Source organism: Macaca nemestrina, chromosome 1 (genome assembly GCF_043159975.1).
Source record: "Macaca nemestrina isolate mMacNem1 chromosome 1, mMacNem.hap1, whole genome shotgun sequence".
Lineage (NCBI taxonomy): Eukaryota > Metazoa > Chordata > Mammalia > Primates > Cercopithecidae > Macaca > Macaca nemestrina.
In genome coordinates, this window is record NC_092125.1 from 14,010,467 (window position 1) to 14,038,192 (window position 27,726).

At 42.4% G+C, this 27,726-nt stretch overlaps 2 protein-coding genes across 6 annotated transcripts in view; both read left to right on the plus strand.

Annotated features, from left to right (window-relative positions):
* Positions 1 to 6,945, plus strand: part of LOC105474602 (AT-rich interaction domain 4B) — a 168,294-nt gene extending 161,349 nt beyond the window's left edge. For all 5 annotated transcript variants that reach the window (XR_011610377.1, XM_011729392.2, XM_011729396.2 and 2 more), the window contains 2 exons: positions 1,001 to 1,147; positions 5,181 to 6,945. Coding sequence is in view for 4 of the 5 variants with exons in the window: in XM_011729392.2 (XP_011727694.1) it covers positions 1,001 to 1,147; positions 5,181 to 5,308 (275 nt within the window). In the remaining variant the exon portion in view is untranslated. The remainder of the gene's footprint in view (positions 1 to 1,000; positions 1,148 to 5,180) is intronic.
* A 4,042-nt stretch (positions 6,946 to 10,987) lies between these two features.
* Positions 10,988 to 27,726, plus strand: part of LOC105474599 (RNA binding motif protein 34) — a 29,491-nt gene continuing 12,752 nt past the window's right edge. The window contains exons 1-6 of the mRNA XM_011729389.3: positions 10,988 to 11,269; positions 11,376 to 11,550; positions 11,799 to 11,935; positions 17,310 to 17,541; positions 19,683 to 19,742; positions 24,049 to 24,092. Of these exons, the coding sequence (XP_011727691.2) occupies positions 11,217 to 11,269; positions 11,376 to 11,550; positions 11,799 to 11,935; positions 17,310 to 17,541; positions 19,683 to 19,742; positions 24,049 to 24,092 (701 nt within the window). The 5' untranslated portion in view covers positions 10,988 to 11,216. The remainder of the gene's footprint in view (positions 11,270 to 11,375; positions 11,551 to 11,798; positions 11,936 to 17,309; positions 17,542 to 19,682; positions 19,743 to 24,048; positions 24,093 to 27,726) is intronic.

The window sequence follows — 27,726 nt, forward strand, 5'->3', positions numbered from 1 at the left end:
ATATATATATGTATATGTGTGTGTATTTTAAATAGAGACAAGGTCTCACTATGTTGCCCAGGCTAGTCTTGAACTCTTAAGCTCAAGACTGAGCTGATCCTCCCAACTCTGCTTCCCAAAGTGCTAGTATTACAAGTGTGAGCCACCACACCAGCCAATATGTATATTTTAAAAATACTAATCTAGAGTTTTTCACACAAGGAAATACCTTAAGTATTCTTAGGAGATTGAAGATTGCTTTAGAGCTTTTTAAAATTACCTTCTAATTTAATGTTTCACACACTCTTTAAAAAAACCTAAAAAATAACAGAGAACAGAAGAGAAAAATTTATCCACAGTGTTGTTACTCAAAAAATGTGTACAATTTAGCATTTTGCTGTCTTTCCAGGTTTTTTGTTTTGTTTTTATATTTTTGTTTTTTTAGACAGAGTCTCACTCTATTGCCCAGGCTGGAGTGCAGTGGCAGGATCTGGGCTCACTCCAACCTCCACCTCACGAATTCAAGTGATTCTCCTGTCCCAGCCTACCAAATAGCTGAGATTACAGGCACCCACCACCATGCCTGGCTAATTTTTGTATTTTTAGTTGAGATAGGGTTTCACCATCTTGGCCAGGCTAGTATTGAACTCCTGACCTCGTGATCTGCCCGCCTCGGCCTCCCAAAGTGCTAGGATTACAGGTGTGAACCACCACGCCCGGTCCCAGTTTTATTTTTCAATGTGATTTTTTTTACTGTGGTGATACTATATATGGATGTGGATATATGTAGATCTTAAGGTGTTTAATTCTGTACATATTCATTCAACAAATATTGTGCATTTATTATGTGCCAGGCATTGTTCTAGGCTAGATAAAAAATTTGGAAAACAAATATTTTAGAGGCCTTAGTTTTTTAGTTTATCTGCCTCAACCTTATTCAACAACCATGTTCTGTGTTCTCTCCTTTATATGTTAAAATTTTCTTCAAAAACGTCTATTAATGAAAGCTTTAAATTTATAGCGGACCTGGAAAATATGACAAGTGCTGAACGTATCACAATTCTTCAAGAAAAGCTTCAAGAAATCAGAAAACATTATCTGTCATTAAAATCTGAAGTAGCTTCCATTGATCGGAGGAGAAAGCGTTTAAAGAAGAAAGAGAGAGAAAGTAAGTGTTTTTACTTTACTTTTGTTTATTTATTTATTTTGAGATGGAGTTTCGCTCTTGTTGCCAGGCTGGAGTGCAATGGTGCAATCTCGGCTCACTGCAACCTCCACCTCCTGGGTTCAAGCAGTTCTCCTACCTCAGCTTCCCAAGTAGCTGGAATTACAGGTGTGCGCCACCAAGCCCATCTGATTTTGTATTCTTAGGTAGAGGCAGGGTTTCGCCAGGTCAATCAGGCTGGTCTCTAACTCTTGACCTCAGGTGATCTACCTGTCTTGTCCTCCTAAAGTGCTAGGATTACAGGTGTGAGCCACAGTGCCCCGTCAGTATTTTTACTTTATTTAAACATAAACCAGAATTTCTCACTCTGCAGTTAGACTGCCATGACTTTATATCTGTCTATTTTCAGGCAAATTCTTTAATTTCTTTGTCTTATTTTCCTCATCTCTAAAGTGAAATAAATTGTCTCAAATAAAAACATTTATTTCAGATCATAATATTCACTTTCATAGAGTTTATACTCTACTAAAAACATCCTAATAAGATAATTTCAGATATTGAAAGCACCATGAAGAAAATACAGTGATGTTAAGGCAGTGATTGGATGGGTTACTTTAGATTACAAATGGTCAGCATATTTTTGTTGACACCTGAATGACACGAGGAAGTGAGATAAATTAAAATCTGGGAGGAGGCCGGTCACAGTGGCTCACGCCTATAATCCCAGCACTTTGGGAGGCTGAGGTGGGTGGATTGCGTGAGGTCAGGAGGTCGAGACCAGCCTGGCCAACATAGTGAAACCCTGTCTCTACTAAAAATACAAAAAATTAACTGTGCGTTGTGGCAGGCGCCTGTAATCCCAGCTGCTTGGGAGGCTGAGGCAGGAGAATTGCTTGAACCCAGGAGGCAGATGTTGCAGTGAACCAAGATCATGCCATTGCACTCCAGCCTGGGCAACAAGAGCTAAACTGTTTCAAAAAAAAAAAAAAGAAAAGACATCTATCCAGAAACTCCTTCTAAACAGTGTTTTGTAAATATAGTCACCACAAATTCTTTATAATGAATGCTTTTGCTAAATAGAGCCTCTCTACTGGGTTAGCATTAAAAGTCAGTTCCTAAATACTATTTTAAGAAAAATCCATAGAAAAATGCTTATCCTGGTTACCAAAGAAATGCAAATAAAATAAGGTATCATTCTTTTTTTTTTTTTTTTTTTTTTTTTGGAGATGGAATTTCGCTCAGTTGCCCAGGCTGGAGTGCAGTGGCGCGATCTCAGCTCACTGCAACCCCTGCCTCCCGGGTTCAAGTGATTTTCCTGCCTCAGCCTCCTGAGTGGCTGGGATTGATTACAAGCGTGCCGCCACGCCCGGCAAGTTTTTGTATTTTTAGTAGAGACGGGGTTTCACCATGTTGGCCAGGATGCAGGATGGGCTCGATCTCTTGACTTCCTGATCTACCCGCTTGGGTCTCCCAAAGTGCTGGGATTACAGGCGTGAGCCACTGCGCCCGGCCCAAATAAGGTATCATTCTTACCAAAAAAATTAAAACCAATGCAGGAACAGTATAGTGAAATTCATATAAGTTGTGAGTTGTAAATATAGTAGAATACTACTCAACTTTGAAAAGAAAAAGATCTGTATGTACTGATATGGTACAATCTCTTAAAATGTATTGTTTAATAAAAAGACACTGAACTGTGCTTCCACTTGTGTTTTGTTTTTGTGTTTGTTTTTTTTTTTTTTTTTTTGAGACGGAGTCTCGGTCAGTCACCAGGCTGGAGTGCAGTGGCGCGATGTCGGCTCACTGCAATCTCAGCCTTCCAGTTCAAGCGATTCTCCTGCCTCAGCCTCCCGAGTAGCTGGGACTACAGGTGCGTGCCGCCATGCCCAGCTAATTTTTGTATTATTATTATTATTATTATTATTATTATTATTATTATTGAGACGGAGTCTTGCTCTGTCGCCCAGGCTGGAGTGCAGTGGTGCGATCTTGACTCACTGCAAGCTCTACCTCCCGGGTTGATGCCATTCTCCTGCCTCAGCCTCACAAGTAGTTGGGACTACAGGCGCCTGCCACCACGCCCGGCTAATATTTTGTATTTTTAGTAGAGACTGAGTTTCACGGTGTTAGCCAGGATGGTCTCGATCTCCTGACCTGGTGATCCGCCTGCCTCGGCCTCGCAGAGTGCTGGGATTACAGGCGTGAGCCACCGCGCCCGGCCTCCATTTGTGTTTTTAAAGGTGTTGGTGTATCTACATATTTTAAATTTGTATATTATATCTCTAGATTCTAGAGGTAAAATTCCTGTAGAACAGGGGTTGCAAACATTTTCTATAAAGAGACAATAAATACGTTAGGCTTTGTGGGCCATATGGTCTCTGTAGAAACTACTTATCTCTGCCATGCTAAGTGTGAAATCTCCCATAGGCAATATGTAAACAAATAGGCATGCTGTGTTCCAATGCAATTTTCTTTCCAAAGACAAGTAAGCTAGATTTGCCCCGGGGTGGTTTTTTGCCAGCTTTTCTTCTAGAGTTATAATGAATATGAAGCAACTGGTAACAATGGGGAGGGGAATTTGGGTGATTAGGAGGTTCCTGGATGAGAGGGACATTTACTTTTCTATCTTATTACCCCTGTACTGAATGAATTTTTTAAATCTGTGCATGTATTTAAAAATATTATTTTATGAATACTAATTTATAATAATGAGAGAGGCCGAGCATGGTGGCTCACGCCAGTAATTCCAGCACTTTGGGAGGCCGAGGCAGGCAGATCACCTGAGGTCAGGAGTTTGAGACCAGCCTGGCCAACATGGCGAAACCCCATCTCTACTAAAAATATAAAAATTAGCTGGACATGGATGTGCATGCCTGTAATCCCAGCTACTCAGGAAACTGAGACAGGAGAATTGCTTGAACCCGGGAGGCACAGGTTGCAGTGAGCCGATATTGCACTGCTGCAGGCCAGCCTGGGCAATAGAGCAAGACCCCATCTCAAAAAAAAAAAAAAAAAAGAAAGAAAGAAAAAGGAGGCTGAAGCAGGAGAATGGCGTGAACATGGAAGGCGGAGCTTGCAGTGAGCCGAGATCGCACCGCTGCACTCCAGCCTGGGCGACAGAGCGAGACTCCGTCTCAAAAAAAACAAACAGGCCAGGCGTGGTGGCTCACGCCTGTAATCCCAGCACTTTCGGAGGCCGAGACAGGTGGATCACGAGGTCAGGAGATCGAGACCATCCTGGCTAACATGGTGAAACCCCATCTCTACTAAAAATACAAAAAAATTAGCTGGGCGTGGTGGCAGGCACCTGTAGTCCCAGCTACTGGGGAGGCTGAGGCAGGAGAATGGCATGAACTCGGGAGGCAGAGCGTGCAGTGAGCCAAGATCGCGCCACTGCACTCCAGCCTGGGCGACAGAGCAAGACCCTGTCTCAAAAAAAAAAAAAAAAAAAAACCGAAAAAAGGAAACAATGAGAGACTTTCTCTGATGAAAATAACTAATGTGTTATTTGCCTTGTAAACCTAGTGGAGGAGAATGCAACAGTTGAGCTATGCACTGTTTTGGTCCAATTTGAAGAAGCAATTAAGCCTCGCATTCTCATCACCATTTACATGTACAAGAAAACTCCCAAGTACAGAAAGATGGAGGAATTAGGAGGGGATAAAAGATTTTTGAATGGATTGCAGATTTTTCCTGTTTTGATACTTGTTTCACTATTACAAAAAGTGTATTCTATATTTTATTTCTGTGTGTTGTAGACTAGGCACAGTTCTTTCCCTCTTTGACCCATGCAGGAGCCTTCCCTGGTCTGTCCTTTTCATTACTTCTGTAGTTGGGCACTGTCTAGCTTCTTGAGCTACACTAGCTTTTCCTTTCTTTACATTGTGGTACTGTGAGAACTGACCACTGTTGTTGTAAGCTAAATGATTTTGGAGAATATAACTGAATTTTAGTTCAGAGGACTAGTATTTTCTTTCTGTCTATTGTTGAACATACATTTTTATTAAGCTCTTGGTTTGGTCTCCCTTTTCCTTAGGTGCTGCTACATCCTCATCCTCTTCTTCACCTTCATCCAGTTCCATAACAGCTGCTGTTATGTTAACTTTAGCTGAACCATCAATGTCCAGCGCATCACAAAATGGAATGTCAGTTGAGTGCAGGTGACAGCAGGACTTGCTAAAGCACTTTGCACTTAATGGCTGTTGAGGGCCACTTTTTTTTTATACTGCACAGTGGCACAAAAAAATATCAGACAAGCACTATTTTATATTTAAAAATTGTTTCTTGACAAGCTGACTTGGCACTTAAGTGCACTTTTTTATGAAGAAAAAGTACAATGAACTGCTTTTCCTCAAGCAATAATTGTTTCCAACTTGTCTGGGAATTGTGTGTCTGGTAACTTGAAGGCCTTCCACTGTGGCAAATGGAGGCTTTTCACTGCCTGTAGAGACAATACAGTAAGCATAGTTAAGGGGTGGGTCCGAACATGTTAAGATAACTTACTGTATATGTATTCCCTTGTATTTTGTTAAAGCTGGAACATTTGATATTTTTCCATTTATTTATGAAAAAATATGAACCTATTTTCATTTGTACAAGGTAATTGTTTTTTAAAGCAAGTCACCTTAGGGTGGCTTTAATTGTATAAGTCAAGCACATGTAATAAATTCAAAACCTGCAGTTAACAGGATATCAGACATCAATCCTGGTAACCAAATATTAAAGATTCTCTTTAAAATAAAAAGACTGAACATGTTTACAGGTTTGAATTAGGCTAAAAGGTCTTGCAGTGGCTTTTCATGCCCCTTCAAATTGGAATGGAACTACTGTACTTTGCCATTTTTCTATAAATCAGTATTTTTTTTTAATTTTGATATAATACATTGTGTGAAAAAAGAAAATGGCTAATAAACTGTATTAAATCTTAAACAATGTATAAAGATTGTACTTAGCCAGTTCAAAGTGTATATTTATTCATAATGAATTATAACAGTTATATTTTTGTGTTTTCTTGTAAATGTTTCTTTTCCCTTAAATACAGATAATTCATTTGTATTGCTTATTTTATTATGAGCTACAACAAAAGGACTTCAGGAACAAGTAATGTATTAGTATGGTTGAAGATTGTTGATATGAACTGTCTCAAAAGGATGGTGGTTATTTTAAATATAAATAGCTAATGGGGGTGGTAGGCCTTTAAAATTAAATGCCTTGTATAGAATCCAAAATGAATGCAAAATTGTTTTCACTTGTATTGACTTTATGTTGTATGATTCCAATCTCTGTTCTGTTTGGCACTTGTATTTAATTCTTCACCTTTGTAAGACATTTGTATATTGCGGATGTGTTCATTGAAGCTATTTAATACCTGGCACTGTTAATACACAGTACTTTATTGTACAGACTGTTTTACTGTTTTAATTGTAGTTCTGTGTACTTTTTTTGAATGGGGCTGGCATGTTTTATTTGTTTCTGGCAATACGACATGTGAGAATTTCAATGCGTTTTGTTGTAGATGCTAACGTGTCAGAATTCTTTACATTCAACTTTTCTAAGAAAAGCTTTTTCAGTCTTGTAGTATGTGCTTACAGTAACTAATTTTGTTGAAAATGGTTTCAAGTTATTCAAATTTGTACAGGACTGTAAAGATTTGTTGACAGCAAAATGTTGAAGAAAAAGCTTATAGAATAAAAGCTATAAAGTATATATTAGGATCTGCAAACAATGAAGAATTATGTAATATATTGTACAAATGTAAGCAAAGGCTCTGAAATAAAATGCCATAGTTTGTGAATCCTTGATTTTTGTTTCTAAAAGATTTAGTAATTTTAGTTCATTTCTGTATGTGATGACTGACTGGAACATACATATCCAGCATGTATTATCACGGGATTAATTGATACACAAAAAAGGGAAGAGTCTACCTATGAAAATTAAAAGTCTTAACCAGATAAGGAATGTATTAGACATTCTTTTTTTTTTTGGACATGGAGTTTTGCTCTGTCACCCAGGCTAGAGTGCAGTGGCGCAATCTCAGCTCACTGCAACCTCCACCTCCTGGGTTCAAGCAATTCTCTAGCTTCAGCCTTCACGTAGCTGGGATTATAGGCACCTGCCAGCACACCTGGCTAATTTTTGTATTTTTTAGCAGAGACGGTGTTTCACCATACTGGTCAGGCTGGTCTCAAACTCCTGACCTCATGTGATCCACCCACCTTGGCCTCCCAGTGTGCTGGGATTACAGGCATGAGCCACTGCACCCGACCTAGGCATTCTTTTATCTTTGCATACACTATTTTGCTTGAGTCTGAATTTAAATATTTTTCTTACCACTTGGAGAATTGTCCAAATTAGAAAATTATTATTTTTTTATTTAACACTTGAAACCATTACCAGCAGCTTTTAAAAAATTTTTAATTTAGACCCTTCGGGGTCTTTTATACTTCAGTGTGTTCTATTGCACATTGCAATCATCTGGACATTGTTAAAAGTATATTCAGTACTCACACCCCACTCCCAAGGAGTTATATTTAATTGGTTGGGGGTAGTACCTGGATGTTGATCTTTAATTTTTAAGGGTCTCCAGTGGTACTAATACGCATCTGGGTTGAGAAACACTGCTTTGCCGCAGACTTTTAAAAATCCATAATCTAGTTTTTTTGGCCCCACCTATTGGACTTTCTACCAAAAGAAAACCTTTCTTTAATACAAAGGCCAGGCGTGGTGGCTCAATACCTGTAATCCCAGCACTTTGGGAGGTTGAGGCGGGTGGATCACCTGAGGTCAGGACAAAACCAGCCTGACCAACATGGTGAAACCCTGTCTCTACTAAAAATGCAAAATTAGCTGTTCATGGTGGCACATGCCTGTAATCCCAGCTACTAGGGAGGCTGAGGCAGGAGAATCACTTGAACCCGGGAGGTGGAGGTTGCAGTGAGCCGAGATTGCACCATCGCACTCCAGCCTGGGCAACAAGATCAAAACTCAGTCTCAAAAAAAAAAAAAAAAAAAAAGAAAGGAAATAAACTTTTTTAAGGCCTAGAAAGCTCAAATACATATTTTTTAAAGCATCTTTGTGGTGGCCCTTTATTTTCACAAAAATTAGTTTAAGGGATGATCTTTTAAATCTGTGGAACGATGCTTCCCAAAATGAATTCCTAGAATACTGCTCCCTGGAAATGCTCTGGGAATTTATAACCAAATATATTTTGGGAAATCTATGTATAGCACATTCTTTTCTTAGAGAACCACAGTGTTTGCATATTAAAAACTTTGAGAGAAGGCCTGTGAAGAGATACCTGCCTAAATAACTTCCTTTACCCTACTGTTTTCAATCCTACCTAATCATGAAACCCTGTTTTTTGAGGAGCTTTTAATATCATGTACTGAGTATGTTATAGAAACAGTGCTGAATAGGGGAATTGTTCCAAATTTTGTTGGAGTTGGCCGGGCGCGGTGGCTCAAGCCTGTAATCCCAGCACTTTGGGAGGCCAAGACGGGCGGATCACGAGGTCAGGAGATTGAGACCATCCTGGCTAACACAATGAAACCCCGTCTCTACTAAAAATACAAAAAAATTAGCCGGGCGAGGTGGCGGGCGCTTGTAGTCCCAGCTACTTGGGAGGCTGAGGCAGGAGAATGGCGTAAACCCGGGAGGCGGAGCTTGCAGTGAGCCGAGATAGCGCCACTGCACTCCAGCCTGGGCGACAGAGCGAGACTCCGTCTCAAAAAAAAAAAAAATTTTGTTGGAGTCGAGATTAATACCTTTGTGCCTCTGTCTCACCTGCCTTCTTGTTCTACTTCCTAGCTTCTTAAGAGGGTTTGAGGATTTTATTGCATTAGTAGAATTGACCTATGTCTACTTCTGGTCACCTAAACTAGACTTTACTAAGTTAGTTTACAATTAACATATTAAGATGGTATGTTTTTCTTTTTTTTTTTTCTTTTTCTTTTTTTGAGAAGGAGTCTTGCTCTGTTGCCCAAGGCTGGAGTGCAGTGGCACAATCTTGGCTCACTGCAACCTCCGCCTCCCAGGTTCAAGTGATTCTCCTACCTCAGCCTCCCGAGTAGCTAGAACTACAGGCACGCATGTCACCACACCCGGCTAATTTTTGTATTTTTAGTAGAGGGGGTGTTTCACTGTGTTAGCCAGGATGGGCTCGATCTCTTGACCTCATGATCTGCCCGCCTCAGCCTCCCAAAGTGTTGGGATTACAGGTGTGAGCCACCACACCCGGCCAAGATGATAGGTTTCTTAACGGTGTTCTCTAAAATGTTTGTTTGTTTGTTTGTTTTTTCCTACTGAAAAAACTTTAGAGTGGGGTCTTGTTAATTTCTTTTCTTTTGTTTTGTTTTAGACAGAATCTCGCTCTGTTGCCCAGGCTGGAGTGCAATGGCGCAATCTCGGCTCACTGCAACCTCTGCCTCCCGGGTTCAAGCGATTCTCCTGCATCAGCCTCCCGACTAGCTGGGATTACAGGCGACCATCACTACGCCCAGCTAATTTTTGTATTTTTAGTAGAGATAGGGTTTCACCATGTTGGCCAGGCTGGTCTGAAAATCCTGACCTAAGATGATCCACCCACCTCGGCCTCCCAAAGTGCTGAGATTACAGGCGTGACCCACTGCACCCGGCCTCCTTTTGTTTTTTTGTGACGGAGTTTTGCTCTTGTTGCCAGACTGGAGTGCAAATGGTGCAGTTGTGGATCTGAAACTCCTGGGCTTGCATTCCTTCCGCCTTGGTCTCCCAAAGTGCTGGGATTATAGGCGTGAGCCACCTTGCCCCACCATGTCCTCATATTTCAAACTCTCAAAGCGGTCAGTGATCTCTAAATGGTTAAAAACAGCACTGAATGGCAATGAAGATAATTTTAAAACTATCTCCAACCACAACTTCTTTCGTAGTCTGTTTTCTTATGTAAGTATCTGCTACCTAGCTGGGTGTGGTGGGTCATACCTGTAATCCCAGCAAGCTGGGAGGTCAAGGCGAGAGGATCATCTGAGGTGGGGAGTTCGAGACCAGCCTGACAAACATGGAGAAACCCTGTCTCTACTAAAAATATAAAATTAGCCAGGCGTGGTGGCACATGCCTGTAATCCCAACTACTCGGGAGGCTGAGGCAGGAGAATCGCTTGAACCCGGGAAGTGGAGGTTGCAATGAGCCAAGATCAGGCGCGGAGCACAAAGGTGCCCCTATAATTTGTTTTCTGTAGAGAGGAAGTCTCGCTAGATCGACCAGGCTGGTTTCAGACTCCTAGTCCTCACGCATTACTCCTGCTTCGGCCTCCAAATGTGTTGGGATTACAGGCAAGCCACCGCGCCTGGCTGCAAAGAAAACACTGTCTAAGTTAGACAGTATCTGAGCTAGGCCTTGAAGGATGGGCATTATTTTGCATAAGGGGAAAGAGGAGGGCAATTACAACAGAGGGGACAAGAATAACAACTGTAGAGGCGGTGGAAAAAGCAGGCTAGAATGTCAGGGGCTGGAGGGAGATGAGTCTGGGAAGACGGGCTGAGAACACCTTGAAGAGTTTTGAATGCCAAGTATCTACTTTTCCAGGGCCGTATTACAATCTTTCGAATTTGTATGTTGACGTGACTCGTTAGAGGTGTGGTCTTTATTTTGGAATAATGTCATGTTTCAGAAAAGTTGCAAGAAGAGTACAAAGAACTCTTTGTACTCTTAACAGCGACTAGCCAGTTGTAAACACCCCACTGCGTTCACCCCCAACCTCATTTCTTGCCAACCCTCCCTCCTTTTCAACAAGTCAGTATTTTAGGTGTTTCTCCCTTGGCTTGGGTGGACACCCCGCTCCTAGCCTGGCTGATTCTTCACACTGCAGGCTTCAATCACTCCTAGAAGACGTCCTCCACTCCCAAAATGAGGCTTCTCTGAAACGGCAAGGACCACCAACCAAAGGAGACAAACCTGACGCCTCACCGAGCGCCTCCCACCGCGGCTTGGCGGCCGACTGCCGGGGGAGGAGGGGGCGTGGCCCGAGAGCGGAAGTGCCCGGAACCCGGAAGTGCGAGCTCGCGCGCCGCTGCCGTCTGGGAGTTCTCGGAGTAAGAATGGCCTTGGAAGGGATGAACAAACGGAAGAGAAAGAGAAGTGTCGAGGAGGGGTGAGTGGCGCGCGGCACGAGTAGCTGGGGAGGGATGTTGTACGTTCCCTCGTGCTGGCGAAGCGGTGATGCGTGGCGTGGCTGAGTTTCTGGCGTCCGTTTCTAGAGAGAACCCTGACGACGGCGTTCGCGGGAGTCCGCCGGGAGACTACAGGGTTGGACAGGTCGCCAGTAGCTTATGCCGCGGCGAGCACCATTCCAGAGGTGGCACCGGTCGGCTGGCGGCCCTCTTCAGTTCTCTGGAGCCCCAGATTCAACCCGTGTACGTGCCTGTGCCTAAAGTAAGTCACTGGGCTTTCTTCCCGAATAGCTGGTTAAAACCACTTACATATGAAACAGGCTTCTTACCTACCGCGTGAAGCGCGATTTCTAAAGGGGGCACACAGGATTCATTGTAAGTTACCTTTCATGACTCTTACATACCAGTGAGAGAGAAGAGATGCTCATTTAGAAAGACCACTAAATTATGGCTTAGGGTCAGAATTCTAAAAGGATGGGGTCTCAAATATAACTTCAAACTTTTAAAAAGGAAACCATCAAAAAAAGGAAACGGAATGAGGAGGAAGAAAGTACATCCCAGATTGAAAGACCACTTTTGCAAGAACCTGCAAAAAAAGTGAAAGCGAAGAAGAAACACACTAACGCAGAGAAAAAGTTGGCAAACAGGTTGGTAAAATTCTCTTATTTGATGTTAAAGAAATTAGGTGGTAAAGAAATTAACATTCCTATACCTGCAATATTCGTCTTAGTTTTCTCATTTCATATTTTTACTTTTCAAAACTTTTATTATGGAAAATCCAGTACATATAGAAAAGTTGAAAAGGCTAAGAAACCCCATGTACTCAGCATCAGCAAATTAATACTTGGCCAACCCTTTTGTATTTTTACCCCACTCATATACCCCCTCATTATTTGTTTTTGTTTGTTTGTTTTGAGATGGAATCTTGATGCCATGCCCAGGCTGGAGTAGAGTGCATTGATATCAGCTCACTGCAACCTCCCCTTCCCAGGTTCAAGCGATTCTCCTGCCTCTGCCCGAGTAGCTGGGACTACAGGTGTGCGCCGCCATGCCCGGCTAATTTTTGTATTTTTAGTCGAGACAGGGTTTCACCATGTTGGCCAGGCAGGTGTCGAACTCCTGACCTCAAGCGGTCTGCCTGCCTAGGCCTCCCAAAGTGTTGGAATTACAGGTGTGAGCCACCGTGCCCAGCCACCCCCTTGTTATTTGGAAGCAAAAGGAAAACTTATGTTTCATCTATAAATATTTCAGCATGTATATAAAAGAGTTTGGTTTGCTTTTTTTTTTTTTTTTTTTTTTTGAGACAGAGTTTTGCTCTTTTTGTTCAGGCTGGAGTGCAGTGACCTGATCTCAGCTCACTGCAACCTCGGCCTCCCGGATTTAAGTGATTCTCCTGCTTCAGGTCTCCTGAGGATCTGGGATTACAAGCGCCACCCTGCCCGGTTAATTTTTTTTGTATTTTTAGGAGAGACAGAGTTTCATCATGTTGGCCAGGTTGGTCTTGAACTCCTGACCTCAGGTGATCCACCTGTCTTGGCCTCCCAAAATGCAGGGATTACAGGCATGAGCCACTGCGCGGCCTGGTTTACTGTTGTCTGGTTGGTTTTGTTTTGTTTTGTTTTTGAGATGGAGTCTCACTCTGTCACCCAGGCTGGAGTGCAGTGGTGCAATCTCGGCTCACTGCAACCACTGCCTCCCGGGTTCAAGTGATTCTTCTGCCTCAGCCTCCTGAGCAGCTGGGACTATGGGCGTGCGCCACCACACCCAGCTAAATTTTGTATTCTTACTAGAGATGGGGTGTCACCATATTGACCAGTCTGGTCTTGAACTCTTGACCTCATGATCCACCTGCCTCAGCCTCCCAAGGTGCTGGGATTACATACGTGAGCCACCGCACAAGTATGTAATTTAAGAACACGTTTGGTGTTCTTAAATTTATTCTTTACCCTCATTAACATTTTTTTTTTTTTGAGACAAGGTCTGGCTCTGTCACCCAGGTTGGAGTGCAGTGGTGCGATTGTCGCAACCTCTGCCTCGTAGACTCAATCCAGCCGCCCACCTCAGCCTCCTGAGTCGCTTAGACTACAGGCATGCACCACCATGCCCAGCTAATTTTTGTATTTTTTGTAGAGACAGGATTTTGCCATGTCGCCCAGGCTGGTCGCAAACTCCTGGACTCAAGTGATCCAGGCAGCATTTTTTTTTTTTTTTTTTTTTTTTTTTAGTTAGAAAAATAGAGACAGGGTCTCGCTATGTTACCCAGGCTGGTCCTGAACTCCTGGGATCAAACCATCCTCCTACCTCCGCCTCCCAAAGTGCTAGGATTACAGGCATGACCCACCATGCCCGGCCAGCATAACGTTGTTTAACAGTGTATTTGAATCATGATCCAAATAGTGATCCCATCACATGTACCTAGGTAACAGTCTTCATTCCTCTCTTCTTTGTCACTCTCCTCAAACCCCTTATTTCCTTTTCCCTTTTCTCCTTTCAACTGAAGACCTTTTTACCAGTTCTGGAGCTATTAATCACTAATAGTTGGGAACTGCTATTTTTGTCCTCCTATTTAAACTTAATGTATCTGTACACAGCCTTATTTCTTCCCCTCTTTCTTAGGTGTCTTCCCTCTTGTCCAATATTAACTCAACCACCTGGTTGCTGTGTGTACCGTGTATGTTCTTCTGCCTTTTTAGGGACTGTGCCGTCAGATCCATCCACATTCCCCTCTTTCCCTTGTCACTCTTTTTTTTGTTGTTGTTGTTTTTGTTTTGAGATGGAGTTTCGCTGTTGTCGCCCAGGCTGGAGAGCATAGTGCAGTTTTGGCTCATTGCAACCTCCGCCTCCAGGTTCAAGCGATTCTCCTGCCTCAGCCTCCTGAGTAGCTGGGATTACAGGCACCCACCACCACACCCAGCTAATTTTTGTGTTTTTTCAGTAGAGATGGGGTTTCACATGTTGACCAGGCTGGCCTCGAACTCCTGACCTCAGGTGATCCCCCAGCCTCAGCCTCCCAAAGTGCTGGGATTACAGGCGTGAGCCACCATGCCCGGCCCGGCCCTTATCCCTCTTTCTACTATATAGATGTGGTCAAGATTCTAATCTTTAAAAAGGACATTCCCCCCAACCACCAAAAAAAAAAACCCTTATAATTGCTTGTCTCTGTTTGCTGCCATTCCCACAGTCCTTCCCTTCAGTCTAGCTTTTAGGAAAAGTAGTCTGTTCTTTACTTTCTCTCTTTTCTTGACTCTGTTCACCCTTCCACGCACTGCATTCTGATGGTGGCGGGTTTTATTCTGTGTCCTGACTGTGCCACTGAAGCTGTGCTCACTGAGGCCACCCTGACCTCTCTGACATATGTAATGGGCAGTGCAGCTTTTGTCTTATGAGTCCTCTGTTACCCTTCACGTAGCTGCTTTTCTTGTTGAAGCTGCTGGATTCTGTGAGAGAAATCTCTTCTGATTGTCCTCTTGGCCAATTCTTTCTTGGGGTTATTGTGGTATCTTTTCCTCTGACTACTCTTTAAATGTGCATTTCCCTCAGGGGTCTCATTCTTGGTCATGTTCTTGTGACCCTTTGTCACCCTTTGTTGGGGGCAGTATCTCTTGTGCCCACCGTGATCTCTCTCCTGATCTCCAGACATGTGTGTTTGTTTGCCTCCTGGCATTTGCACCTCTTTTTCCCTATGTACCTCCAGGTAAGAATGCTCCACTGGGAGCTCATCATTCTCATCAGACCTGTTCCTTGGCATGAGTGCTACCACTAGCCTTCTAGTTGCCTAAGTTAGTGGCCTGAGAGTCATCCTGTCTTCTTTCCTCTCCTTGCTTAGCTAATCAGTTGCCAAGTCCTGATGATGCTGTTTTTTAATTATCTCTTTAATCTGCCTTTTCCTCTTCACCTCTTTCCCTGCTCTGGTCAGTCTGATCAGTCTTCTCAGATACTGTTGTAACCATATCCTTACTAGTCTCCCTTCTCCAACCTTATCCCCTAATTACCTTCCACTCTTCTGCCCAAATGATCTTTTTTAGATGCTCTCAGTCTTCAGTGTCTCCTCATCTTCAATAGGATAAAATCTAAGCACTTTTGTGCAACACTGAAGGTCCCTCCTGACCTAGTTCCCACCTCACTGTACTGTCTCATTTCCTTTCACTCCTGCTAGGCACTTTATATACTGTAGCGAGCAAAACACTAGACATGGACCCTGTCCTCAAGGGAGGAGTAATGACAGTCAGCTTTTATTGGACTGTGTGCCAGACACTGATTTCCTCTTCTGAGAAGCCTTTCTTGTTTTTGTGTGCATACCATGTATCATAGCTGTTACCATTTTATTGTGAACCTGGTCTGTCTTTTCACTAGACTACTGGAGGCCTTTGGTTGTTTCTTTATCTTTGTATCCTCAGAGCCTAGAACTGAGTAGGAACCTGGTAAGTATTTGCTGATAAGTGAGTCATTTTTATGATTCTTACTGGCTCTTCTCTTCCCTCACTCCTTAATATACTTTAGTTCTCCTTTCAGATTGATGCTCAGACCTTGCTTATCCATATCCAGCAATACTTTATATTGTATTTACCATTTCACAATTTACTTTTGGTAAGAGTCCTTTAAATATTACAGAAGTATGAGAAGTAGGGAATCTGGTTTTTCCTATTGGCCATGTTGCTTGTACAGAGTAAGTACTCTGCTGCCATATTAACCTTTTTAGAGTCTCAGGGAGTGTGATAGTGCCCCTAAAGGTCTAGAGTAGAAAATGAAATTAGGCATTGATAGAGTGTAAACTAAATCTCCAAGAGCTTTAAGTGAATCAGCTTCTGTTTAGATGAACTTGCTGCTGCTGTTGCCTGGCAGATTTAACGTGTTCAAAAATTGAGCTTCACTTATTCTTGCCTGCAGTGGTTCATGCCTGTAACCCTAGCACTTTGGGAGGCTGAGGTGGGCGAATGGCTTGAGCTCAGGAGTTCAAGACCAGCCTGGGCAACATAGCAAAACCCTGTCTCTACAAAAGAAATATAAAAGGAAACCGGGCGTGGTAGCTCATCCCTGTAATCACAGCACTTTAGGAGGCCGAGGCACGCGGATCAAGAGGTCAGGAGTTTGAGACCAGCCTGGCCAACACAGTGAAACCCCGTCTCTACTTAAAAAAAAATTAGCTGGGCGTGGTGGCGGGCGCCTATAATCCCAGCTACTTGGGAGGCTGAGGAGAATTGTTGTGAACCAGGGAGGCGGAGGTTGCAGTGAACTGAGATTGCACCACTATACTCCAGTCTGGGTGACAGAGCTAGACTCTGTCTCAGAAATATGTGTATATGTATTTGTGTATATGTAAAAAGGCTCACACCTTTAGTCCCAGCACTTTGGGAGGCTGAGGTGGGCAGATCACTTGAGGTCAGAAGTTCAAGACCAGCCTGGCCAACATGATGAAACCCTGTCTCTACTAAAAATAAAAAAATTAGCCGGGCGTGATGGCGAGCACCTGTAATCCCAGCTACTTGGGAGGCTGAGGCAGGAGAATCACTTGAACCTGAGAGGCAGAGGTTGCAGTGAGCCGAAATTGCACTATTGCACTCCAGCCTGAGTGACAGAGCAAAACTCCATCTCAAAAAAAAAAAAAAAAAAATGTAGCCAGGTGTGGTGGCATGCGCCTGTGGTCCCAGTTACTTGGAATGCTGAGGTGGGAGGATTGCCTGAGCCTGGAAGGTCGAGGCTGCAGTGAGCTGTGATTACGCTGCTACATTCCAGCCTGGGTGACAGAGCGAGACCCTGTCTCAAAAAAAAAAAAAAAAAAAAAAAGAGCTTAACTTTTTCTAACTCTTGAGTTAAATCATTTTTTTTCTAAAGATACTAGTCAGTTTCTAGATAAAGCTGCTTTAAAATTTTTGATATATTTGTGAGTGGTAAACCTAGGAAAATTCAGAAGACATTGGAAAATATTTCTAAATGAGAAGGTAGGGCTGTGCTTTGTCAAATACTAAATCTACCTGGTATGACTCTTACTGCTTATTTTGTTTTATTTTTTGCCTTAAAAAGGGAAAGTGCTCTAGCGAGTGCTGATTTAGAAGAAGAAATTCACCAGAAACAAGGGCAGAAAAGGAAAAATTCTCAACCTGGTGTTAAAGTAGCAGATAGAAAAATACTTGATGATGTAGATGACACAGTTATCAGTCAAAGAAAGAAAATTCAAATCAACGAAGAAGAAGAGAGATTAAAGAACGAGAGAACTGTATTTGTTGGGAATTTGCCTGTTACATGTAATAAGAAGGTAAGTTTGTGTATAGTAAAATTTCAGAGAAGTTAATAACTTTGTTCTTCCTGTGTTGAATAAGCATTGAATAATAAGTCATGGATATAACTTCATTGTAAATTATTACATAAATCATCCTAATATAAATGGATTTCAATATCCACCCCCTCCTTTTCATTCCTGCAGTCCCTGCCCTAATTCAGGCTTTTGCAGATCATATTTGAATACTGCAGTGACATCCTGCCTGGTTTCTTTCTTTCAGCCTTATCTCCTGTTATGTGCCACTAGAATATAAGCTCCATGTGTTTAAAGATGTTTTTCTTTTTTCTTTTCTTTTTCAAGATAGGTTGTCACTGTCACCTAGGCTGGAGTGTAGTGGCATGATCATTGCTCACTGCAGCCTCAAATTCCTGAACTCAAGTGATCTTACTGCCTCAGCCTCCTGAGAAGCTGGGACTACAGGCACATGCCACCACGTCTGGCTACTTTTTGTTTTTGTGGCCGTGGCTACTTTTTGTTTTTGTGGAGACAGGTTTTCGCTATGTTGCCCAGGCTGGTCTCAAACTCCTGGGCTCAAGCGATCTGCCCACCTTAACTTCCCAAGGTGCTGGGACTTCAGGCATGAGCCACTGGGCCTGATCCTCTTTTTTCATCATTCTGTCTCTCTTTTTTTTTTTTTTTTTTGAGGCAGTCTCGCTCTGTCTCCCAGGCTGGAGTGCAGTGGCATGATCTCGACTTACTGCAAGCTCCGCCTCCCGGGTTCACACCCTTCTCCTGCCTCAGCCTCCTGAGTAGCTGGGACTACAGGTGCCTGCCACCACGCCTGGCTAATTTTTTGTATTTTTAGTGGAGATGGGGTTTCACTGTGCTAGCCAGTATAGTCTCGATCTCCTGACCTCGTGATCCGCCTGCCTCAGCCTCCCAAAGTGCTGGAATTACAGGCGTGAGCCACCGTGCTCAGCCTCATTCTGTCTCTTGACACCTGAAATGGTGCCTTGTGCATAGTAAATATGTGTTGTTTAAAGAATGACAATGTCCTGTGTTTCTTCCATTGTGTGAGGATCGCTGAAGCAAAACCTGCCCTTTGTTTCTGCATGTTCATGTGATAGTAACTGTTGCAATCCTTAGCTCAGCATCCTGCTCATATTTTGAAGGACAATTTAAACTCTACTTCATTAAAAACAGTAGAAAAACCTTTTTGAGACCAGGCGTGGTGTCCCACACCTGTAATCCCAGCACTCTGGAAGGCCAAGGCGGGCGGATCCCCAGAGGTCGGGAGTTCCAGACCAGCCTGGCCAACATGGTGAAACCCTTCTCTACTAAAAGTTCAAAAAATTAGCTGGATGTGGTGACACATGCCTGTAATCACAGCTATTTGGAGACTGAGGAAGGAGAATTGCTTGAACCCGGGAGGAGGAGGTTGCAGAAGCCAAGAGTGTGCCACTGTACTCCAGCCTGTGTAACAGAGTGAGTGAGACTCCATCTCAGAAAAAATGTTTATTCCTGGTTTAAACCAATGTGAAAACATGAGAGAATCTATGGAAAGTATAAGTCTATCCTTAATTTACATGCGATAAAGGTTATAAAAGATTGAAAGAAAAGCATTATACATCCAATGGATACTAATAGGAGCTTGAATTATGTTTTTGGTTTTTTTTTTTGAGACAGAATCTCACAAGTTTCAGTAAAATTTTTTTGTTCATCCAACTGAATAGTCACCTACTTTTCCTGAAATGTTCTTAAAACCTGGCAGTAGGCCGGGTGTGGTGGCTCATGCCTGTAATCCCAGCACTTCGTGAGGCTGAGGTGGTTGGATCACTTGAGGTGAGGAGTTCGGGACCAAACTGGCCAACATGGCGAAACCCCGTCTCTACTAAAAATACAAAAATTAGTTGAGCATGATGGCGGGCGCCTGTAATCCCAGCTACTTGGGAGGCTGAGGCAGGAGAATCGCTTGAAGCTGCAGGGGCGGAGGTTGCAGTGAGCCGAGATCATACCACTGCACTGTAGCCTGGGTGAAAGTGCAAGGCTCTGTCTCAAAAAAAAAAAAAAATACCTGGCAGTAAGGATTATCGGACAATTTTTCTTAATTCCCTTTTATAGCACTTATTTGATATTCTGAGGGTGAGCTAATGTGTATGTGTTTCTTTTTATTTTAGAAGCTGAAATCGTTTTTTAAAGAGTATGGACAAATAGAATCTGTACGATTTCGTTCTCTGGTATGTTTCATTCCCCCATAAAATTACATAATACTAAAATGTGTTGCATTTAAATCAGATTAACTTCTTGCTATTAGTGAGATGGTGGAGCACTTTAACCTTTTGAATCAATAGGTTCAAATTTAACCCAAGAAAAGAGTTGCTCTTATTATCTACTGCTGACTCTTGAACTATTTAATGTAGTGAGTTTACTTAATAAAATGATACTCTTGCTATGAAAGCCTGCAATATACTTTGTAGGGTGGATGGGTGAGTTATTTACTGTGTCAACAGAATAGGCTGAAAAGTTAATACTGGTTATCGTTGCTGGAATCCTAGGCATTCTCTTCTTATGTCTCATCATATGCATTTAGTATGGGAGGTGGGTGTGATTGCTGCAAACAGTCCTTGTTCTCTGAGCACAGACAGATCAAGTGTTTAAGTCAATTTAATAGTAAAACTTTTTATAGAAGTGAGTTGGATTTTACCAGCTCAGCACTCTGGACCAGTTATAGCCACATTCTTTAGAGCAGGAAATAAGTATCATTTATATTTGGTTTTCCCATACATGATTTTTTTTTTTAAACTGCATAGGCATAGTTGACGTACCATAGTGTACGTTTTTGGACACTATTGCATAATTAATGTATATTAGAATATAGGAAATGTTTATTCTGTTTTTGTTTTTTGTTTGTTTGTTTGTTTTTTTGAGACAGAGTCTTACTCTGTGTCACCCAGGCTGAAGTTCAGTGGTGGGATCTCAGCTCACTGCACCCTTCGCCTCCTGGGTTCAAGTAGTTCTCATGCCTCAGCCTCCCAGGTATCTGGGATTATAGGCGTGGGCTACCACGCCCGGCTAATTTTTGTGTTTTTAGTCGAGACAGGGTTTCACCATGTTATCCAGGCTGGTCTCAAACTCCTGACCTCAGGTAATTTGCCTGCCTCATCCTCCCAAAGTGCTGGGATTACAGGCATGAGCCCCTGTGCCCAGCCTTTTTCATGTTTCTAATTGCTCTTTCTCATGTGATTAGAGTTTCTCAACCTCCATACAGTTGACATTTTGGAGTGGATAATTCTTTGTTGTTGGAGGCTGCCCTTTGTATTATAGGATGTTTAGTAACATACATGGTCTTTACCCACTAGATGCTGGTAGCGCCCCCTGCACCTCAGTGTAACAATGGAAAATATCTTCAGGAATTGCCAAATGTTGGAGGAGGCACAACTGCCCACTTCTATAGAAGTAGACATTACCCAAAGTTTTGACAGTGCCCATAATTTCTGTCAGGGTGTCTATTTCCCACTCTTATCACATATCTTTTGTCTGCCCTTCTGAGTTCCATTTCCCCGTATTAGACCTTTGGCTAATGCATTGTTTGTGGGTGTCTTGTCATACCCTGATTTCAGTATATCTGCTTACTTCCATCCATTCTCACCCCAACCCTATGCTGCCTACTGATTTTTCTGTGGTATTTAGTGGCACCCAGGCTGCAGGTTTTGTGGTTGCCTTTGACTCTGCATTGGCTCACCCATGCTAGTGTTTGCCATTCCTGTCCGTTTTTCAACTGTGATTTCTTCCTAATATGAGTCATTCCTTTCTTTTTCCCTTGTCCTACCTAAGTTATCATTACCTCCTGTCAGAATAGTTGGAGAGGCCTATTATAGCTCCTGCCTTCGGTCTTCCTCTAATTTGTCCAACAAAACACTGTCAACTCAGTCTTCCTGAAGCTCTTCTTCCCGGAACCCTTGCTGCTTTCCCTGCCTTGCATTAATGAAACGCCCTTCCCCCCGGCCCCCTCCTGTCCCCCACCAGCCGCCACACACACACCCCTCACTGGGCCTGCTGTTGCCTTCTCCCCTTTGGGGAGCCTGCCTTGATTCTCCCCAGTCTCTAGGCTACCAGTGTGTCCCTGCTATGCATTTTACTGCACCTATCCCTCATTATAGTACTTAGTACACTCTACTGAAATTGTTATTTGCCGCCTCCACCACACTGTAAGCTGTGATTACAAATACTCTGTTTGTCTTTCTTCTTGTTGGGTTACCAGCACCTGTACATTGTGTTAATTATTCTCACTGTCAGTGAAATACATCCTTAATTCTTAGCCTGACAGTTCTCCAGTGTGGCCCCGCCCATCCTGTGTTCCTCTACACATGGGTTTTCTCTCCTTTGTCCCTTTGCTGATCTATTTGTTTTGCCTGGAATCCTTCCTTAAGGTACCTTTTTTGCCTATGAAAGTATTTTTCAGTATGCGGCTAAAATGTCCCTTCTTCAAAGCTTTTCTGATACTTTATATCATTAAATGATGTTTTTTCCTCCGCATTATTCTTGTACTTTATTGCCTTATGTTATACTTATTTATTAATATCTTCAATGGCAGGTATAGGCCGGGTGCAGTGGCTGATGCCTGTAACCCAGCATTTTGGGAAGCCAAGGCAGATCACTTGAGTTCAGAAGTTCGAGACCAGCCTGGCCAACATGGCAAAACCCCGTTTCTACTAAAAATACAAAAACTAGCCGGGCATGGTGGCGGGGGCCTGTAATCCCAGATATTTGGGAGGCTGAAGTGGGGAGAATCGCTTGAACCTGGGAGGCGGAGGTTGTAGTGAGCCAAGATTGTGCCACTGCCCTCCAGCCTGGACGACAAAGTGAGATTCTGTTTCAAACACAAACAAAAAAATACAAAACCAAACAAATAATGGGATATAGACCCTGTACAGAAGGCACCCAATAAATGTGTTTTGATGATGTCATTCACATGTTGATTATTCATTTAGACATTTCTACATCTTGACTGTTTTTTTGAGGTTTGAGAGTTTGACTATATTAGCAGTTTTAGTAAGATAAACTGCAAATAGAAGAAATAGTTAAAATTTCTTGGTTTTACTATGTAAACTATCAGGTTACTGAGAAAGAAAATAGGTTTTCCAGAAAAGATTTATAATAACTGCCCTACATGGCATTTACGTTCTACATGCTCCTAGATTGTGAACTTGCAGGATTGGTATCTTTTCACCTTGATCTTCTCAGTACCTGGTTGCATCTGGCATGTCGTCGACAGCTGTAGTTGTTGACGTGTATTTCTGCTTCTTCCGTGAAGTTTTCCTTACCTACCCCATCCACTCTTAAAGGAGACTATATGTGACTGAAAATAAAGTGAACCTGAATATAAAGGGGATTCCCATACCTGCACAATGAAAGACACCATGCATTTTTTTGCCTGTTAAAATATATAAACTCTTAGAGATACAGGTGATATGTCTTTTTATGTTATTCATCAGTTTAGTTAGACATATTTAAAAATTAATTCTAATTTTTAGAATTATAACACGATAAAATGTTACTTTATAAACCTTTCTTTTTCCTTAACATTTTTCTTTCTTTTTTTTTTTCGAGACAGAGTCTTGCTCTGTCGCCTAGGCTGGAGTGCAGTGGCGCAATCTCGGCTCACTGCAAGCTCCGCCTCCCAGGTTCACGCCATTCTTCTGCCTCAGCCTCCTGAGTAGCTGGAACTACAGGCGCCTGCCACCTCTCCCGGCTAATTTTTTGTATTTTTAGTAGAAATGGGATTTCACCGTGTTAGCCAGGATGGTCTCAATCTCCTGACCTCATGATCCACCCGCCTCGGCCTCCCAAAGTGCTGGGATTACAGGCATGAGCCACCCGTACCCGGCCTTTTCCTTACATTTTTCATGTGTCTTTCATCGTCGGTGTCTCTTCCTGGTGTCCTCCCTGTTGGAGTCATCTGATGCAATTTGAGAGCCCAGAATCTTAACTTCTGTCTGGGTTTTTGAGCCTTTTAAATCTGAGCATGATGGTTTCGTTGGAAAAGCTTATCCTAAGCCACAAGCTTCATTTCATATAGCATTAGGATGATTGGCCAGGCACAGTGACTCATGCTTGTAATCCTAGCACTTTGGGTGGCCGAGGCGGGTGGATCATGAGGTTAGGAGATCGAGACTATCCTGGCTAACATGGTGAAAGCCCATCTCTACTAAAAATACAAAAAATTAGCCGGGCGTGGTGGTGGGCACCTGTAGTCCCAGCTACTCGGGAGGGTGAGGCAGGAGAATGGTGTGAACTTGAGAGGCAGAACTTGCAATGAGCCGAGATCATGCCACTGCACTCCAGTCTGAGCGACAGTGTGAGACACCATCTCAAAAAAACAAAAAAAGAAATACATTAGGATGATTGTTTTTGATTTGTTTATTTCCCTGGGATGTTTTTGATCACAGTGTACTGGAGTTGGATATTTAGACATCACTTAAAATATTAATTTGAGGTAATATTTCAAATACTGTCTTTAATACTTTTTCTTTCTCTTAAAAGATTCCAGCAGAGGGAACTCTATCCAAAAAGCTGGCAGCAATAAAGTAAGTCTATAATTAGAGGAAGGGAATCACCTTAAACTTTCTTCCTTTGTGGCTAAAAAGTGAGACCATTTCTTAACAATTTCATATATTTTATTAATATAGTTGGGTAATAGAGGATGCTTGACTATTTGCTTCTGTATTTTAGAGCCTTTAAATTTGTCACATGTTTTTCTTTAAGCCATAATGTAAATTATAGAGTCGTAGAAAATATTACTGGAAATTGAGCCATGGAAATTTTATGAATGTTTTTAGTGTTGGAAGCGACTGTAAAGCTTCATGCCTGAATTTTCTCATGTGGATTACAAATGCCTTATTTCCTGTGTTTTTCCAGAGAGAATTCACGTTTGCTTGTGCTGGTCACCTGGGTATACTGCCAGCCGGTGACCACTTGACATTCTCTGTCTGAGGGTTTTGGACCATCCTGGTAATGGCTTGTTTCCAGTGCTCGGGATTTTTTTGTTTCCCACTCAGTGCCAAGAATGAAACATACAAGTCTCCTTGTTCGCCCTTCCTTACGGAAGGCTTATTTTTCACTTACCTTCAGCTTTATGCTGGTTTCCTATTAGTCTCATATCTTGGGTGTTTTTCTGTATTAATGGTACGTGAAATGATGAAGTTTATGATCAGAGATTTCTTTATATTAGATAAAATATAATGTACTTTAGAAACATTTCTGGCAATCCTGTTCTATCAAACTTTTGTATGACAACAGTCCCTTTGGACATCTTGGTGACTCCATTTCAATGTTCAGTCTTCATTTGGAGTTATTTCGCCAACCAGGTCTTCGCCAGTTTTTCCTCATAACCATCACAGCGCCAGGTGTATAGTTAAGATTTGATGAATGTATAGGTTCCCACAGTGTTTGCGGAGGTAACCAAAGATGCAGATCCTGCTAGATACCAGGCATTGTTCAGTGCTGTGGATACTAAAAGCTTTAGTAAGATACAACCCTTCTTTTTGAGTCATACTTTTATTTCTGTATGAGGTTGAAACCCAGGAGCCTAAATTTGAACAGAAACAGAGGTTCTGATAGATGTATGTACAAGTACTACTAAGGAGTTTAGCGGGATATGTTAGAAAATTGGAATTTTCACACCATACCGTCAGCTTCTCCTCCAGCCCCATCTCATTGTTTGTTTGTTTGTTTGTTTTGTTTTGTTTTGTTTTGTTTTGTTTTAACATACAAGCTCTTGCTCTGTCACCCAGACTGGAGTGCAGTGGCCAGATCTTGGCTCACTGTAGCCTTAAACTTTTGGGCTCAAGTGATGCTCCCATCTCAGCATCCCCAGTAGCTGGGACTACAGATGTGCACACCACCCTGGCTATTTTATTTTATTTTATTTATTTGTTTTATTTTATTTTAATTTTTATTTTTATTTAATTTATTTAATTTATTTTATTTATTTTATTTTATTTTATTATTTTATTTTATGACACAGAGTCTCACTATGTTTTTCAGGCTAGTCTTGAACCCCTGGCTTCAAGCAATCCTTCTGTCTCAGCCTTCTAAAGCAGTGGGATTGCGAGCATGAGCCACTGCCTTTTTGTTGTTGTTTTTAATTCTAAATGTAATGATGGCTGGATGTGGTGGCTCACAACTGTAATCCCAGCACTTTCGGAGGCCGAGGTGGGCGGATCACGTGAGGCCAGGAGTTTGAGACCAGCCTAGCCAACATGGCAAAACACTGTCCCTACTAAAAACAGAAAAATTAGCAGGGTGTGGTGGCTCATGCCTGTAGTCCCAGCTACTTGGGAGGCTGAGGCATGAGAATTACTTGAACCCAGGAGACGAAGGTTGCAGTGAGCCCAGATTGTGCCATTGCACTCCACCCTTGGCAACAGAGCGAGACTCTGTCTCAAAATAAATAAATAAAAAAAATTTAATTATATACCTTTTCTCTAGTCAACCAATTCCCTACCCTAGGCAAGTGTTTTTAGTTTCTTATGTAAGCTTCTACAGATATCTTAGCATTTAAAAACTGATACGCATACATGTTCTTTCCACATAAAACATTTTAACTCACTGGTATTCAACATATACACTACTCCACACTTTCCCTTTTTCTACTTGGTACAACTTGGAGATCTGTTTATATTGGTGTGAAAGTGATTATTTTTATAGCATTTTTTAAAAACGCCCTTTTTCTTAGAGTATTCTGTAGGTGTACCTTAATTTATTTTATCAAATCTCCCACTGATGGACGTAAAGTTTTTTCCCAGTCTCATGGCCATTACAAATAATGCTAGAGACCAGGTGTGGTGGCTCATGCCTGTAATCTCAGCACTGTTAGAGGCCAAGGCAGGCAGATCACTTGAGCCCAGCACCTCCCTGGGCAAAATGGCAAAACCCCATCTCTACAAAAAATTAACTGGGCATGATGCTGTGCACTGCAGTCCCAGCTACTTGGGAATCAGATGAAGGAATACCTGAGCTCAGGAGGTGGAGCTGTGATTGCGCCACTGGCACTCCAGCCTGGGTGACAGAGTGAGACCCTGTCTTCAAAAAATAAAATAAAATAAATAACCTTGCTGTAATATTTTAGCTGGTCATGGAGGCACGACTCTGTAGTCCCAGCTACTTAGGAAGCTGACGTGGGATGATGACTTGAGCCCAGGAGCTTGAGGCTGCATTGAACTGTGATCACACCACTGCACTGTAGCCTGAGCAACAAGCAAGACCCGCTCTCTCAAAACAAAACAGATAATGTCGGAGTAAATGAGTGACCTTGTACTCAGGTAATTTTGTACATGAGCTAACTTATATGTAGGATAAACTTCTAGCAGTGGCATTGCTCAGTCAGAAGGGCATTTGCCTTCATAATTTTGACTGCTGTCTCGTAGAGATTGCAACCTATTTATGTTCCCACATCTTTACCAACAGTAACGTTTTTTACTTTACAAAAACGGTATGTTGGCCAGGGAAGATGGCTCGTGCCTGTAATCCCAGCACCTTTGGGATGCTGAGGTGGGTGGATTGCTTGAGCCTAGGAGTTTGAGACCAGCCTGGGCAACATGGCGAGACCCCATCTCTACAAATAAATACAAAAATTAGCTGGGCAAGGTGGTGCACGCCTGTAGTCCAGCTACTCTGGGGGCTGAGGTGGGAGGATCACTTGAGCCCAGAGGGTGGAGGCTGCAGTGAACCATGATTGCACTACTACCCTCCAGCCTGGATGACAGAGTGAGACCCTATCTCAAAAAAAAGTACGTTTTTGAGCTTTGTGATTGTTGGAAACCTGATAGTTGAGTGTGGTATTTCTAATTTGAATTTCTCTTATGAGTGAGCATCTTGTCATGTAATTTAAGAGTCATTTGTGCTTTGTTTTATTTGAATTACTAATCTTACTGATCTGTGGGATGTTCATGAAATCAGCCTTTTGTGACATGAATTGTAAATATTTTTTCTCTATTTGTCATTTGCTATTTATTTATTTAATTTATTTTTTGAGACGGAGTTTTGCTTTTGTTGCCCAGGCTGAAGTGCAATGGTACGATCTCAGCTCACTGCAACCTCTGGTTCCCTGGTTCAAGTGATTCTCCTGCTTCAGCCTCCTGAGTAGCTGGGATTACAGGCATGTGCCACTACGCCTGGCTAATTTTGTATTTTTAGTAGAGACGGGGCTTCCCCATGTTG